The 16,775-nt window shown below is 48.8% G+C and overlaps 1 protein-coding gene across 12 annotated transcripts in view; it reads right to left on the bottom strand.

The window, feature by feature from the left end:
• The window catches only part of GIT2 (GIT ArfGAP 2), a 2,415,297-nt gene that overhangs the window by 356,575 nt on the left and 2,041,947 nt on the right, over window positions 1-16,775 (bottom strand). For all 12 annotated transcript variants that reach the window (XM_069619395.1, XM_069619396.1, XM_069619398.1 and 9 more), the window contains one exon: window positions 16,212-16,409. In XM_069619395.1, the coding sequence (XP_069475496.1) occupies window positions 16,212-16,409 (198 nt within the window). The remainder of the gene's footprint in view (window positions 1-16,211; window positions 16,410-16,775) is intronic.

Here is a 16,775-nt window from a genome sequence, read left to right as displayed (position 1 = left end):
GTCCAAACTCTGCTACGTGCCTGGAGCTGGTGTCAAGCAAATAGTGTTTACAGAAGGCCGACAGAGTGGCCCCAAGTAGCCGCCTTGCTGATGACATCCCAAGAAGCATGTCTCTGAAACGTGATGGCTGTGGCCATAGATCTGACCGCATGCCCATGAATCCCCTCAAGAACAGGCTTGCCCATGGCCGTGTAGGCCTCTGAAATGGCCTGGACCATCCAACCAGCGATGGAAGCATGAGAAGCCCCCAAAAGTCACGAACAATGCCCCGGACTTCCTCAAGGATTTCGCCCAACAGAGATAAAACTTGAGGACCCTCTTGAGGTCCAAAGAATGCAGGGCCCTCTCTGTTTCCGACTGCAGGACCGGTAGCACTGGAGGAACACCCAGAGTAGGGGGCCAAGGCGGTGCCACCTGAGTGATGACCTCCTTCACAATGTCCTTTAGGAGTCCCTTTATTTGAGGGGAACGCATGAGGAAGAGAAAGCGTTCAAAGAAGTGGTCCTCACAAACCGCTGGGCCACTAGGGGCCCTGCCCTCCAAGGTGCTGGGCATCCGCTCTTGGTCGAAACGCCAAGGCGTCTGTTGCACGCAGCTGTAGGGCTGTGATGGGTAGATGTACCCCTAAGGAGACCACAACCCTGCACCATATGATCCGCTGCCGCTTCCTGACGGAAGGGGGCTGGAATAGTCCTGCAGAGCTCACTCCATGGGTGAAAGGACTGGAGGGCCCTGAGCCAGAGCCAAAATTGGTGCCATTTTGCAGCCATGCGCCATGCCCTGGGCTGGAGGGCGCGAAGGCCCTGAGCTAGGAGAGGCCTTAGACATGGGAGGATACAGCTTGGGTCTTGCACCCGAAGCAGAGGCGTCGACCTCAGAGAGCCATCTGGTAGGTGCTGAGCCCTCAGCCGGATGGCGGTAGTAAAAATGCCATGGACAACTGCCTCTGAGTGAGCTCTGGTAGGCTGGGAGCCCTCAGCACCTGAGCTGGGAGCCTTGCTGGATCTAGCAGAGGAACGACTCGGAGTTGGCACTCGACAATCCTTTATCCCCTGGGGTAGAAGAAGGGGACGAGCCTGATTGTCTTTCTGAGGACAGCCTGGTAGGGTCTCTGGAGCCCATAGTTGGTAGCCGGTAGCCTGGAAGGCCTCAGGTCTGCCCTCGGACTGCCCAGAAGAGCCCAGGGGCCCCTCGCCTTGGGAGCCTGTAGCCTTAGAGGCCTCAAGCTTTCCGGAACCTGAATGTGAGGAACCCTGATCCGTGGGAACCCCCGGGGAAGGAGTCCCTGCGTTGTGGAGCCATGCTGAACAGAGGTCTTACCTTGTCTTGAGGAGAAGTCCCAGAGACAAAGTCCTTAAGGTGGGGAGGAGGAGAAGTGTGGAAGATCTCCCTCCAATGCGACAACCGATTCTTCAATGCCCTGTGACCGAGAGAGCGGGTAGGCCGCACATGAATCCCAGCGGTTGTCAGGACCCAAGCACTCAAGACAGAGTGTGTGGCGGTCCAAGGCCAGGAAAGAGTGGTAGCACGAGGCACATCTCGTTAACCCTCCTGCGGCCGACATGCACTGGGGAGGTGAGGTTAAAGAAGATTGAAAAAAAAAAAAAACAGAGAGCAAGCGGAAAGCTAAAAATGTCTCAGCACTGGCTGCCAGGTCAGACACCGTCTGTGTGGAAAAATGGGCTGAGGTGAGACACGGGAGGGCGGGCCTCAGCAGGGCATTCCTACGCATAAGGACACGCCCCAAGAGCTATACTAAATTAAAAGGGGAAGCTAATATTTTCACTGCCAAAGATTCCAGTACCATCCCCATATTGGGGGACGGCCACAAGGATGGAGGAAAGGGGACGGGACCTATGAGTATGGACTCATTTCACCCCCTCGAATGGGAGGTACAGAATACGCTCTTGGACGTCTGCATTAAACTTAGTGGCCCTCATCCAGGCCGAGTGACTCTGACTCATGTCTTTGGCTATGCAGATGGCCCGCCCCACTACGTCTATATGGGCCACAGCTGCTTCCATCATGTCCTGCGCAACCATCTTGGCTTCTGCTAGCCCTGATTTGAATGCAGCCTGTTTGTGTACAGGGAGCTCTGGCAGAAAATCTGAGATTTCTCTTCTTAGCCTTTGGTTAGCGGCTACCAGCATGGGGGCTACATTTGCCTGCCTGAGATGTAGGCCCGCATTAAGATATACATTCTTCCCGAAGGCTTTTAGTGTCCTGTCTTCCTTTGCTAACAGGGCCAAAGCCTCCACGTCTTTTTGAAGTGGTATTCCCGGCATCACTTAACCTAAGTAGCTGGCAGGACCCCTGCCTCTGGCTTTTCTTGCTGCAGTGTTCCTAAATACTCTGGCAAACTTGCTAGCCTCTCATGAAAAACAATAGTAGACGTGGATCCCTCTGTGTCGCCCTCCTAATCTTTGTCAGGAGGATCCACACACCCCTGATCAGGGCCATGTTGCTGGGTTCCAGCTGGACGTTCAGAGTCCTGGCCTGTGGTGTACGGCTGTTGGGAGACCAGCTGCAGCAGGGCTTGCAGTACTCCTTGTGGTACTTGTTCTGCCTTTGGCAGTGTCCCTGGGGGTCACCTGTAATGGGGCTGGTGGTGGCTGTGACAAACTGCAGAAAATGCAAGCCATTCAATACCTGTACAGATGCTGTAACACAAGTAGATTAATCTTAGAAGCTGGCTATACTTAGTGAAAAGACTGCAGGCAGATCCGCCATTGTACAGAACCTGGATATCGGTGTCATGAATTTAGTAAACTCGGACCCATGAAGAGGAAAGACCGAGAGCTGTGTGGCAGCAAAAATTCGCTGAGATCGTGAAAATGAATGACAAAGCTGTCTGGCCTGATGTCAAAGTCAAAGCTGCCAAGCCCGGTTATCTATTCTTGAAGGTGGTGAACGTGAGGAGCTGAATCATCCCTTGTTAAGGTGCAAAGACAGAACACCAAGCGTGCCAAGTTTTATTCATTTAAAACATTTAAATGCTGCAAAATGGACCAAATTGTGGTCGCCTGCTACGTAAGCCAATGATGGAAATGGTGTTGAGCTTGGAGTTCTAGAACAACGATGGTGCATGCTCGCACTCCCTTATATTCACAGAGACAAGAATACTCTGCAAGGCCAAGTTCAAAGACAATAGGCCTCATTACAAGTCCGGCGGTAACCGAGCCGGGAAAACCAACAGGTTACCGCTGGACTCATATTACCATTTTGCCTCCGTGATTCCCGTAATTACCGGGGCATTACGACCCCGGGAATTCCGGAGGTGGAATTGTGTAAGTCCCTATTCCTATGGAGTCCCATAGGACTCCATGGGGATGGGGACAATGGAAACACAGGTTCCGTCCATGACGGAGCCGGCGTTTCCATTTCCGCCTGCAGGCGGGTGGTGTTAAACCCGCCAGGTCAGACCTGGCGGGAATGACACCTCCCGCCTGCAGGATCGGAATCAGCCGGTCCGGAAAGAACGGTGGTGGCGGTTTTACCACCACCGTTCTTTCCAGACCAGCTGACTCATAATGAGGCCCAATCTTCATGGCAGAAGGGAGGTAAAGTCAAGTCCACTTCCTGGCAACTGGGTATGAGCTTGTGTGCTGCTAAGTGAACCAAATGTTCCAGACATGGCACAAGCGTGCCAACCAATTATAGAGGGCCCTATAACGAAGGGCCTTATAGTTTGAGAGCCAATGACATACTGTGTACTTAATAGTGTTGAAGATGGCTTGCAGTAGAGGTAGGCACGAGTTGTCCACCTGACAGTCGAGATCTAATCACAAACCCACCCCTTATCGAAAGTATACTTAGATCTTCCCCTTGAGCCTATCACAACCCCTCATAGGTTTTTCTTATTTGCCACGTAGTATGACGACACTTATGACAGATTCTTAGCATATAAATGTGATTTTTTTGTAAAGTATGCCGAGCACTCAAGCGAATGTCCGTTGTAACTCCCTGTTTTAGACAATTGATAATAAAACAGCAAACTTCGCCATCTTCCTGAGTTGGTTCAATTTTTTGGTATCAAGAGTTACTCTACATCCCCATCCATTGCATGCATGTTACCCAAAGGGCTCTAAGCTCAAAAATATACAAAGAAACATACAAATGCAACAAAAACAAACAAACCAAAAGCACAATGGCAACTTCACTCTCTCTAAAAAGCGATAACTAATTCCCTATTTCAAATGCAAGATATATGCGTGAATCCAGATCTACAGATCTCTGAACCAATCAGATATCGATTTCAACAACAAGCATGAGCGCATTAACCAATTCCAGGTCACCCTGTGCTGAAATCGAGATCTTCCTCATATTATCTAAACTCTAACATACAAAACGAGGAACCACATTATCACGTATGCTTACCGTCATATTCCTTAAGTGTTTTTTCTATCATTTTTTAGTTCACCTTTTCACAGATCAAGATCTTTGAGTGGAATCGAGAAATCCAATGTGGCTTGCAGTCTCAATCCGAAATGAGATCTCAGGGAAAATAGTGCGGATTTCTCTCTGTGAACACTGCGCCTTTTCCCAAAGGTGCCTCCATCCATGGATCCATTTCATACCCCTTGCATCATCCCTTCACCCAAATCAAACTTAATCACATTTTAAAATAACATTTTGGATTTATTGGGCATATTCGAGAATTGAGACCTGCGCACAGGAATACTTTGAATTGAGATCTTGTTGCATTACCTCTACCTTCCTCTTCCATGTCCAAGTATCCCAATAGTAATCCGTAGCGTTACCCCACCTTCCTCTTCCTCGTTCCAGTTTTGTGACAGAGCTCAATCTCAAAACAGAAAGACAAACCAGCTGCCACACACATTGCATATACTGCGCCTCCTATATCTCAATTTATATTTTAAGATCTCGAACCCAAACTACAAGCACAAAACCTACTAACACAGATTACTGGTTACAAAATATGTTTTTCATACTATAGAACCATGTACTCATTTTTTATGCTTTAATCAACAATCTGCATTTGAGGTCTCAATCTATGATTTCCCGAAGGATCTAGAGCTCCAGCGCATCTTCCCTACTCAAATTGAGATCACAAGGAAAATAGAGTGGATTTATCTACGTGCACAGTGCATCTTTTTCATTAGTGACTCCACCCATGTATCCCTTTCATACAACCTACATCCTTCCCTTCAGCAAAATCAAGCATACTCACATCATAAAATTAAGTTTTTAATTTCATCAGGAATTCACAAAGATTGGATTTGTGCATAGGTATACCAGGAAGGAATCTGCATTCTTGGCATCGATCATGACTTCTGGGGTTACTGAAGTACATTAAGTGGTTTTCTAAAACTGCAGTATGCATTTCTGCATGTTGTTTAGGAACAATACATTCCCAAAATCTGTTTGGTGGACACCATCTGTTCGAAAGTTGAAGTATTTTATGTTATTGTTGAAGATGCACTTCATTTTGTGGTCGGCTAAGAAGGCAGAAATAACTTTGTTAATGTTTCTTCTACATTTCTCAATTTCGTTGTTCAGCGTGTGTGTCCATGTCCCTGCAATTACAGTTTGTTCAGCAGCTACCACCCTGTACCACTCCATGCAAATTTACATTAGTTATTAGTTTATATCATCTTGGGCCATAACTGCGAACAACATCTGGGCAATTTACAGCAAAAACCATGTTACTGAGTCTAAATCTTAAATACAAAGGGTCCCTAGAACAATACTAACAATAGAGGGCTTTGGTGTGAGACCTGGTTTCAGTTGATGGTTAGTGAAGGTGCGTTGAAAAGACAGATCTCTAAAGTTTCGGGAAAGTAAGGTGACCTTGGATTTACGACTTTACTTTATTACTTTGGGGGGGTGCCAGAGTTTTTCTGCAATGTTAGAGAAGGGTGATTCTCTGTGTCTTTGACATATTGCACAGTTTTTAATGATGACTTTTTTTTCTGTATCTTCGCAATCTACTTAGTTTGTATAGGGTCATTTTTTTCCCTTGGTTGAGTTTCCTTCTGAAGAGCTCTATGGGTGATGCAGAGTTCTCCAAAATAGATTCTCCGTGTGACTGGTTAGGAAGCCAGTGTTGTGGGTCTTACAATTGGTGGAATGTTCCTCCTGTCAAGTCTTATTAGCACCTAGGCGGGGGAAGCCAGACAATCAGATGGCTAGGAACGCGGGCTTGAACTGCTGATACCAGCCTGCGTTCCCTGCCTTCTGAGGGCCGGCTCCCCCTGCAGCCATCTTCCGCCCCGCCATCTGACCCAGTTTTTTTGTCCCCCCCCACCCACTTAGCTTATTTAGGAGTGGCCGATAACTTGGGCTTCGCTCAGGCCGATAACTTCGGCTGCCAGGCCGTGAACCCCCGTTCCAGCCCTGGGAACAGGGGCTTAACGCCACAGTAGAACTCTTGCAGCTATGTTCTGAATGCATTGGAACGTCCCTTGTGTCAAGTCTTTGTAGTATACCCCCAGGATCTGGATACAAAGGCGATGCTGTGCCCTGGCTACCTGAGAGAGAGATTCCCGGGGACTAGTACGTGAGAAACCCTTGGGTTTCTTACATATACCACTTATTATGTTACTCTGTAAGAAGGGTGATTACTGAACTCCTAGAGGTAAGATGTTTCATCGATCATTATTCCTATGATATATTAGCTTATACCCAAAATGTCAGAAATTACTTTAAAATTATGCTTGCGTAAAAAACCCATTTGACGTATCTCGAGAACAGATATCTCTGAGTTATAAATATGATGTTACTTGTGATGTTAGGAGGAAAAGTGTTAGAAATACAAGCATTGGAAGATATAGAATAACAAAACCCATGATATTGAGTGAAAAATCTTAAACTGAAGCACCGTCAAGGTGAAACAATCTGATGCTACTAGGAACTCATTAATTCAGTGAAAAAATGCTTTACTTGCAGTGATGTTAAGGTGCCGATTTAATGCAACAAAACCTCTGAAGTGTTTGAAGCTACGCCACCTTAACTAGCAGGCCTCCATAGCACAGCCCCTAAGCATAATGATGATATCACAAATGATATGACGACACCTGAAATCCTGGATGATGCTTTAAGAGGTATGTGGATGCAGAGAGGCATGAAGGACAGTCCTGACTGAGTGACCTCAACATGAACCATGCCAGAAAGATACTTCTATTTTTCTGGTTTAGATTAGGGTCATACTTTTGTAGAGTAAGTTTATTAACTTTTCTTTAGTCCAATCCTTAGAACATTGTGTATTGCTAGCATAGGGCAGCCAGAAGGATTAACCAGGCTACTCACCGTAGTGACCACCTTACTCCTAGTCCATAGTCCCCTTTCCCCCATACTTATGGGACATTCCTCTGTCTTGTGGGACGGGACCGGAGCACTTTGTAAAAAGTATCCAAATATTTTGCAAACATTTTTAGTCCTTCCTCTCTTTCTGTGCGGGGCCCGGTACGCGGCCGTAACCCTGCCCATCTCGGCTCTGCCCCGCGCATCGCCCATCAGTCCTTTTCTATCGCTAGGTCCAAAACCTCTTAGCAATAACAGAGGAACCTTATTAGAGGGGACGGCGGGCGGACGTATGGAGGAAAGGGGACTATGGACTAGGAGTAAGGTGGTCACTACGGTGAGTAACCTGGTTATACTCCTACGTCCCGTCCCCTTTCCTTCATACTTATGGGAGATTCCCAAGCACTCCTTACAGGAACTACAGGTGGATGGAAAAAACCCTTACTGAAAAAGGTTCTTCAGTACAGCCTGACCAAACTGAGCATCTGATCTTGAGCTCATGTCTAGACAATAATGCTGACAAAAAGCAGAAGGGGAGGCCCAAGTAGCCGCCTTTGCGATGGTCTCCCAGGGGACATATTTCTGAAAGACAACCGCGGCTGCCTTGCCCCGCACCAGGTGTGCATGAATACCTTTAGGAGGCTTCAGCCCTTGGACGGTGTAAGACTCTGTAATGCGGGCAGCGATCCATCGAGAAATAGTCACCTTAGAGGCCTGCTTACCTTGTGGGTTACCAAAGGTCACAAAGAGTTGAGAAGAACTCCTAAGCTCAGATGTTCTGTCCAGATAGAACTTAAGAGCCCTTCTAACATCGAGACAATGCAGAAGCCTTTCGGCCTCTGAGGCACGGTTCGGAAAAAAGACCGGCAGGGAGATTGACTGGTTCAGATGGAACTCAGATACCACCTTCGGCAGGAAAGTAGGATTTGTCCGTAGGACCACCTTATCCTTGTGAAAGACCGAGAAGGGATGCTCCACTGACAAAGCCTGGAGCTCACTCACACGCCTTGCTGAGGAAACGGCGACCAAAAAGGACACCTTCCACGACAGGTGCTTGAAGTCAACCGTGGCCATTGGTTCGAAAGGTTTATGGGCAGCGCCGTCAGGACCACATTTAGATCCCACGTCGGGTGCAGACTACGAATCGGAGGATAAAGGCGAGTCAAGCCTGCAAAATGCCTCTTAACCACTTGGTTAGACAGAGAGTAAGAGCATAGGTCCGTAGATAGGTAAGCGGAAACTGCCGAAAGATAAGTTCTGCATGACAGAACGTCAACGCCAGACTCTGCTAAGTAGGATACAAAGGACAGTACCGTGTCAATTGTAGCCTCCCTTGAGTCCAACTGCTTGTTTAAACACCAATGACAGAACCTGAGCCATTTGCTTCTATACTGGGATCTAGTCGAGGGCTTTCTGGCTGCTTGGATAATACGCATGTTATCCTCAGACAGGCGAAGATGTCCTAAAGACTTGAACTCAGGCACCATGCCACCAAGCTGAGCAATTGTGGGGAGGGGTGCCACAGCTGCTTTTCCCCCTGATGAAGAAGATTGGGGGTCACCGGTAACCCGATCAGCAGATACACCGACAGATGTTGAAGTTCTGAGAACCAAAACCTGGCTGGCCACCACGGGGCTATGAGTAGAAGAGAACAGTTCACCGAGTTTTTCAATTTGCAAATCGTCTGGTGAACTAGAGGCAGAGGCGGGAAAGCATAAGCTCTTATGTTGTGCCATGGAATCTCGAGAGCATTCCCCAGAGAGGAGGCTCCCAGCCTGCTTCTGGAGGCATACAGAGGAAGCTTCTTGTTTGCGTCGTAGCAAAGAGGTCCACTTCCGGTGTGCCCCAACGCAGGAAAATCCATGAGAGGACCTCTGCCTTCAACTCCCACTCGTAGCTGACCATCGTCCGCCGGCTGAGGGCATCTACCGTGACATTCAGCTGGCCCGGGATGTGTACTGCAAGTAGCCAGACACCATGCAGAACCGCCCACTCCCAAATCTGGATGGACAGGTCCACGAGGGGGGGGAGACTTGGTTCCCCCTTTCTTGTTGATGTAATACATCGACACCACATTGTCTGTGCGGATACGGACCACTTTGTTGGCAATGATCGGTCTGAACGCCTTGAGCGCTAGGAAAATCACCAGAAACTCCAGATGATTTATGTGAAGGAGCTTGTCCTGAGGTGACTAAAGATCCGAGACCTGAAGAAGGTCCAACGTCGCACCCCACCCCAGAAGAGAGGAGTCCGTCGTGACCGTTACCATTGGGGTTGGGTCCTGAAAGCCAGCCCCTACCGACAGGTTGCTGAAAGACGACCACCAGTCCAGGTCTGCTCTCATGGAAGCCGGAATCGTTCTCAACTTGGAATCCGGATCCACAGCCTGAAGCCAAGAACTCCGAAGAGCCATCTGCATCCACCTCATTTGGAGACGGGCAAGAGGAAGAGCCAACACACACAAGGCCATGAGACCCAGAAGCCTCTGGAACCACCAGGCCGACATGCTCTCCGACTGCGCAAACATCTGTCATGTGGCCAACAGATCTGCAATTCTGTCCCTGGTCAGGAACACTCTGCAGTCGATCGTGTTCCAGCGAAAACCCTGAGTCCTGAGAAACCGTCATGGAAGATTTCCACCAGTTCACCGACAGCCCAAGGTGGAACAGGAGCTGGAGGAGGGACTGAAGGTTGCAGGCGGCTTTCAAAGGGCACAGACTGCGCAAGAGCCAGTCGTCCAAATACGGATACACATGGATACCCTGCAGACGAAGATAGACCGCGATCACCAACATCATCTTCGTGAAGACACGCGGCGCTGAGCTCAGGCCAAAAGGGAGCACTCGAAATTGGAAGTGCTCCTCTCCCACAGAGAAGCAGAGATATCTCCTGTGTGGATTCCAAATCAGAATATGCGTGTACGCATCCTGAAGGTCCACCACGCTGAGCCAATCGCCCATCTGCAAGGAGGACCGTATCTGGCTGGGCATGAACATCTTGAACTTCTCTTGTGGTAGGAAAGGATTGAACTGGGAAAGTCTAGGATGGTGCACAGGCCAGCACCGTAAACAGCCGGGAGTAGAAGCCCTCCCCTCGTTCCCCAAGGGGAACGGGTTCCACAGCTCTGAGATCCAGAAGTTTCGGAATCTCTGCTTTTAGGGAGGACAACCCCGACTGCTGGAAAGGAGGGTTGAAGGGCGGGGTCGGGGGTAAGGGTAAGCGGAAGCCCGCCCGAGCGACTGACAAGACCCCCTGTGTTCGGTGATGGTCTGCTACGCCTCCCAATGAGACGCAATGCGTCTTCCCACCGAGGTCTCATGCGAGCGCGGAGAACCCTCATTTTGTAGGCTTTTCAGTGGTGTTACCACCTGAACCTGAGGAGGAGGCTGAGGAGCAGGAGAAAAACTGAGTCCGTTGCTGCCGCCGGCGGTTATTACCCAAAGGGGTATCCACTCTACGAGATTTCCGGTCTAGAAAACTGTTAGGGAGAATTCTACTTCTAGGGCTAATTTCCCTGACCTAGTGAGTCCCCCAGCAGCTTTGCTGGATTTCTGGAGTTTATTTTCCACCTGGTAAGAGTGTACATCCTTTTTCCACTCTTACATGTGTTTTGGCCTATGTGTTTTTACTCATTGTGTGATCTTGGGCACTGGAGCACACCACTCCAAGTGCCCCTGTTCTTGTATGGGTTACACAGCACCTTCAGTGTAGTAACCCAGAGTTGTCTTTTAGACTTCCTCTGACTCCATTTCCCTGGGGCTGACTACTGTCCCCCAGAGAAAGGTAAAGTTGCCATTTACTTTACATAGTCATTCTTAACAGACCCAGTACACCCCATTGTACATGGAGTGCTGCAAAGGGCGAATCTGTACCCCTTTTCTGTCTGTACCTCCCTGTGCATTGTTTCGCTCTTTTAACAATTAGACTTGGCTGGTGGCAGTGGTCTCTACCCTTACTTTTCTACCACGTTTATATTAGATAAACATGATACTGTTCTTGGCTATTATATTAACCTCGAACATAAACCCGCTTGACCAAATCGTCTTTCTTTTGGCTCCGGTTGGGTTTATTCGCCATTTCTTTTTGTTAAAGTCCTTCTTGTGTTTTACTTTGCGCGGCAAACTAGGTTCGCCTTCTTTGTTCACCGTCTTTTGGCGGGCTTCTGCAGAGAAGCCCTTCTCTTGGCGCATGGGTGTCTAGGTAGACTGAATGTGGGGAAGGGGTGTAGTCCCCCCCTGCACAGGGTATCCTTGGAAACCCGAGTCGCACTTTGCCACGATTGGCTGAGGTGGTTGTCCCGGCTGGACAACCCCCCTGCTGCTTGATTGACAGCCAGACTGTGTGAATGGGGGTTTTGCGCATAAAAGGTAGATCTCTTGGGCTAGAAGTCAGAGTCGCCTCTGGAACTACAAGGAACCGAAGAGAAGCGGAAAGAACTACAGCTGCTGCAACTACCCCATCCCGGTGAAGCCCTGCTGCAGCCCTGAGCTGTCTTCCCTTCAACGACTAAGAGGAGATCCAGTCCAGAGTCGTCTTCCCTTGAGCCTGGTGCGATAACCAGCTCACCTTCTTCAGCCAGAGATCTTCGCCGTGGTCGAAATCGCTGCACACTGCTGTAGTGGTCCGGATAGCCACCTGCTGAGCCTCTCCTGTTTTTAAGGAGCACACCTTTTCGTTGTCGCTGCTGCTGGCTTCAGCCCTGTGTGGTGCAGACCCCCTTCAGATGTCCTCCTTCACGACGAAGCTCCAGAAATCGTGGGTCTGCGGGAAACCGACAGGAACAACTGCCAGGGCACCAGCTGCATCGTTGGAATAAGGTACTGTGTTCTACTCGAGGAAACTGGGTGAATCCCTTTTTCTTCATCTTCAAGGCTCGTCCTCGTCTTCCTTCCTTCTTATAACTTTTGCTTCCGAACATTGACAATATCCAAGTACTTTTTGGCTACACTGAATTGCGAACTGTCTAACACTGTGATCTTCGGCACAGGTCTCCGGCGTCACCTAACCCTGGCTCCGACCCTTTGACTTTTGAACTCCTGTTTCTGAGTGTTTCTCGATACTGTCTGCCTAACCCAAATATTGCCTGTGATTTTTGCCTCCAACTCCCTCTGGGTATCTCAGGTGCTAACTGTATTTTTGCCCCGGTAGCATTTCATGTCACGGATACGCATTTATTTAGTAGACCGAACTGTCAAAAAGTGATTGCAACCGTATCCACGGTATCGTGTTTTGTTCATAACACCGGTTCATTCCAACACAAGGTACTTACCTTGAGACTTACTGTACAAAGTGAATTGTTTAGTTGTAGTATATGTAACGTGTGGATTTGTTTAAAACTGATGGTTTAAAAATAAATGTACTTATATTTTTTACCTGAAACCTTGAGTCAGTGTTTGCTTGAGTCAAAGTAATTGTGGTCCCTTTGTGTAATCTCTGTTACTGCTCATATACTCTTGAGATAAGCCTGGCTGCTCTGCTACTGCTACCACTATAACTTAGTAGTACGGGCTTGTACCAAAGGTAAAACTTGTATTGCCACCTGTAGTCTTAATCAGGTGTAGTGGTCCCTAAGGGCACTGCACAGGATTCTGCCTAACAAAAACCTCTAAAACCAGAAGAGGGACGGCTTTGCGATAACGATCTCTGGGTCTTAAAAGGAGTTTTAACCAGGACTGACAAGGACTTAGCTGTCTGGGTGCTGTCCTTCGTCTTGGTCAGCTCCACATCCGTTGTAGAATGGAACAGCTCCTTACCGTCAAACGGAAGGTCCAATACCTTGTCCTGCACCTCCTTTGAAAATTTGGTGGCATGCAACCACACCTGTCGGGAGGTATCAACTTCCAGCATAAGGCCCCGAGCCGAAGTGTCTACGTGGTGAGCCGAAGTGTCTACGTGGTGAGCCGCAGCCTCCAGCAGATCCTGGGCCAAGACCCTGGCATCGGACAATCCTGTCTTAAAGTCCTCCAGCTTCTCCACCGGAATGAACCCCTCGAACTCCGACAGATCTTTCCACATCCCCATATTCGCCCCCACTAACACTAGTTCTGCATTGGCCTGCCGGAGCTCCAAGGCCGAGTTAGCGGAAATCTTCCTCCCAAGGGAGTCGAGGAGCTTGTCCTCCTTCCCCAGAACCTGAGTAGCCGTCGTAGAAGAGGATGCTGCAGGCCTGGACTGTAAAGTGGCTGCAGCCACCACTGTGGAGGACGGGGGCGGACAAGACGACAGGGCCACCTCTTCTGAAGAATGCAGCATGTATCGCGCGTCAATTTTCTTATTGACGAAGAGTCCAGAGTGTGGCTTTTCCCACACCCTACGGACCTCAGCCAAAACGTCCTTCTGCAAGAACAGGCCGGTACGCTCCAAAGGAGACAGGGTGGACGCCCCAGAAAGTACACTCTCCTGCCGGCACCGGAACATCCAAGAAGCACATTATGTCCAGTACCATGAAAAGCTCTAATAGAGCAGGGCAGGTCCTCTTTGTCCTGATAGCCCTGCACCTCATCCAACAGGTCAGGATCCTGCTGAACCGTGTCAGGCACTGCCTTGTCCACAGGGGACAATGGGGGCAATGGCAGAAGGATCGGGGGAGGCACCGTAGGCAAGGGCGGCGCCGCCTGAGCCACCGGAGGAGCAGGTGGAGCAGAGGCGCGGGTGCACATATCTCCCTAAAAAGCCCCTTGAAATATTCCCTCATGGGGTCGGTATGCATGAGCGTCTGAAATTCGCCGAAAAAAGCGTCCTCCGGGGACTGTTTTGGAGCTACCGGAGGAGGCCTCTCATGAGGAGGATAATTCCAGGGACGCAACGGGGAGGGTTGCCACACAGGCCCATCCCCCGAAGTCGCCACAAAAATCAAAGGTGCCGACCCCACAGGCAATGAAACATTGTGCGGAAGGGGCATCCGAGCTTTCCAGTTGTAAAATGGGAGAAAAGGATGCGCACAAGGAATTTTATGTTCACTCACAGAACCAAGCCCTACACCTGAGGCCGATGGCATAGTTGTAGGAGAAGCACCGAAAATGGCCGCCGTGGTCGTGGCGGGAACGGCCGCCATTTTGCCATCACCTACGGGGAACTGCGGCACGTGAGGAAGTGAGGCAGGGGTCCCCGTCGATGGATCAGGGGTCTTAACTTTAGCCTTTATGTAAGGAACCTCGGCAGAACCGGTACTATGAGGCCTGGAATGTTTCTGCGACATACCAATAGCCAAATTAGCCTTCTCAGGAAGGACCTCGGCGCTGCCGGTAAAGGAAGAACTTTCCTTCACTGCCCCCTCAACAGTTCTGGCGTCGCCACAAGAGCGGGAACGGTGAGCAACAACTTTCACCGATAAGGCCTTGCCAGGCCTCTCAGAAATGTTGGTAACTTTAGCCTCTGTACGAGGGACCTCAGACCCAGGTCCGGTAACAGCCTTACAAGCACGGGCCTCGAACATCTGTTCAGTAACACCAAGCCCAACCAAGGCTTCGGGGCGCACCCCTGTTTTATTTTTGAGGGAAGCCGATAAAGAGGCCTCAGAGCTAGCTCCAGTACCCCACGACTCAGTAGAACTGGGTCTGCAAGCCGCCCCCACAGAAGGGGCCTCGGAGTGTAGTCCGGTATCCATCGGCCCCTTACGGAGACCCTCAGAGAAAACTCTGGTACAATGTTTAGGCCCAGAAGGCACCTCAGGGCAATCCCCAGTGACAGAGCGACTAACGCTCCTCCCGGCTCGGGAAAAGCCTGGAAAGGTATCTCCCGGCCGGGGTGCTCTAAAAAGTAAAGAACTTACCGGGCGTTTCTTCTTTTCGTCAATAAAAGCTTGAAAATGCAAGGAGGGGCACATCGAAACACCTCCTGCCAGTGCTCCAACCGCAGTTGAAGTGCCCGGACCGAAAGGGAATCACAGTAAAAACAGGAGTCCTAACGGTGGTCCGGACCCAAACACTCGAGACAAAGAGGATGGGGTCCACCCTCGCGAAGCGTCAGTGATACGAAGAAAAATCTGGAAAGTCTAGTTTGAACAACATAGACAGACTGGTACACGATCGCTAGCGAGAGCCAGAGAGGAAAAAAGCGGAGAAAAGGACTGATGGGCGATGCGTGGGCAGAGCCGAGATGGGGGGGGGGTTACGGCCGCGTGCCAGGCCCCGCGCAGAAAGAGAGGAAGGACTAAAAATGTTTGCAACATTTTTGGATGCTTTTTACAAAGTGCTCCGGTCCCGTCCCACAGGACGGAGGAATGTCCCATAAGTATGGAGGAAAGGGGACGGGACGTAGGAGTATAAAGACTTATTAAGATTAGAAGTTAGCCTTGGTCATTGCTCATCTACTTTGGAAATTTATGTTGTAGATCAGGGTGTCTCAATGTGAGACAAGAACTTAATAGAGTAGGTTGTGAACTTTATAATTTGATAATGGAATGGAATGTTTAAGCCAGCTGGAAAGAAAGTCACTGTTGTTGTTTTGCTTAGGATAAATCCTATAGTCCTTGCCCTAGAACAAATAGATATTTATCCAACTTTTATTAACTGAAACAAAGACCTTTCGTTTAAACACCAAACGTCAGTATTGTGTGTGCCATTGCACGGTTTGACCACAGTTGACAAGTCTCAGGTTAAGGTGTGGTGGGAGAACATTACGGAGCGTGGACAGATGTGCAAACATAGCTCTTATATACATCAGGCAGATGTAGGTTTAATATTAGGTTGGCTTAACGTAGGCGTCTAGATGGATGACACAGTTGGGAAATCTTGGAGAGGTATCCAGAAATGCACCATTCATAAATGTGACAACTTTACAAAGACCCTAGCAATCATAACAGTAAAAAATAATTCATAGGGAGGGCTATTCAATTCACACAAAACAATATGTATCTTCCTATGTTTGCATATTTCTTTTCATAGAGATACAATAAACCCCATAAAAGTATTTCCAAATCTATCAACATTCAGTGTTCTTGTTCAAACCTGTCATGTTTATTTTCTTGGGCTGCTCTTAACAGTTCCTGAATATTTTTAGTTATCTGTTCGGTTTTCCGGATTACATCCTCTGTGCTGGGCAGGATGGAACTTGAGTCCATTTCGGTATCACCCGTTTCCAAACTGCTGACGTCACCAGGCCATCCAAAACTGTGTTGCTTTCCTTTCCTGCCAGAGCTGCTCGTTCTGTAAAAAAACAAATTTTAAGATGTTTCAGAAGGGAGTGGTGGGAATAATTTTTTTCAACTTGTAAACACTTACAGATTTTTCTTGTGGGTATCTTTGAGTGAAAAATATACAGTAAAGCACAAACATCTCTGCTCCACAACCGCACTCACACCTATTTATTCGTGAACAGTAGTGTCAGGGAACAAAACTAAATCAAAAATGAAAAATATTCTGCACACTGCACAAGAATATCTGTTGCATCGGATATGCAGTTGGGCTACTGCCATGCACAGCAGGATCAGAGGGACAAAACTAAATGAAAAACAAACAGCAAACTGAAAAATATTCTGCAAAATACACAAGAGAATCGGCCGCAAACCACAC

Source organism: Ambystoma mexicanum, chromosome 10, assembly GCF_040938575.1.
Source record: "Ambystoma mexicanum isolate Mex_15411 chromosome 10, UKY_AmexF1_1, whole genome shotgun sequence".
NCBI lineage: Eukaryota > Metazoa > Chordata > Amphibia > Caudata > Ambystomatidae > Ambystoma > Ambystoma mexicanum.
The sequence above is the reverse complement of the archived record's forward strand: the minus strand, read 5'-3'. Positions and strand labels throughout refer to the sequence as shown.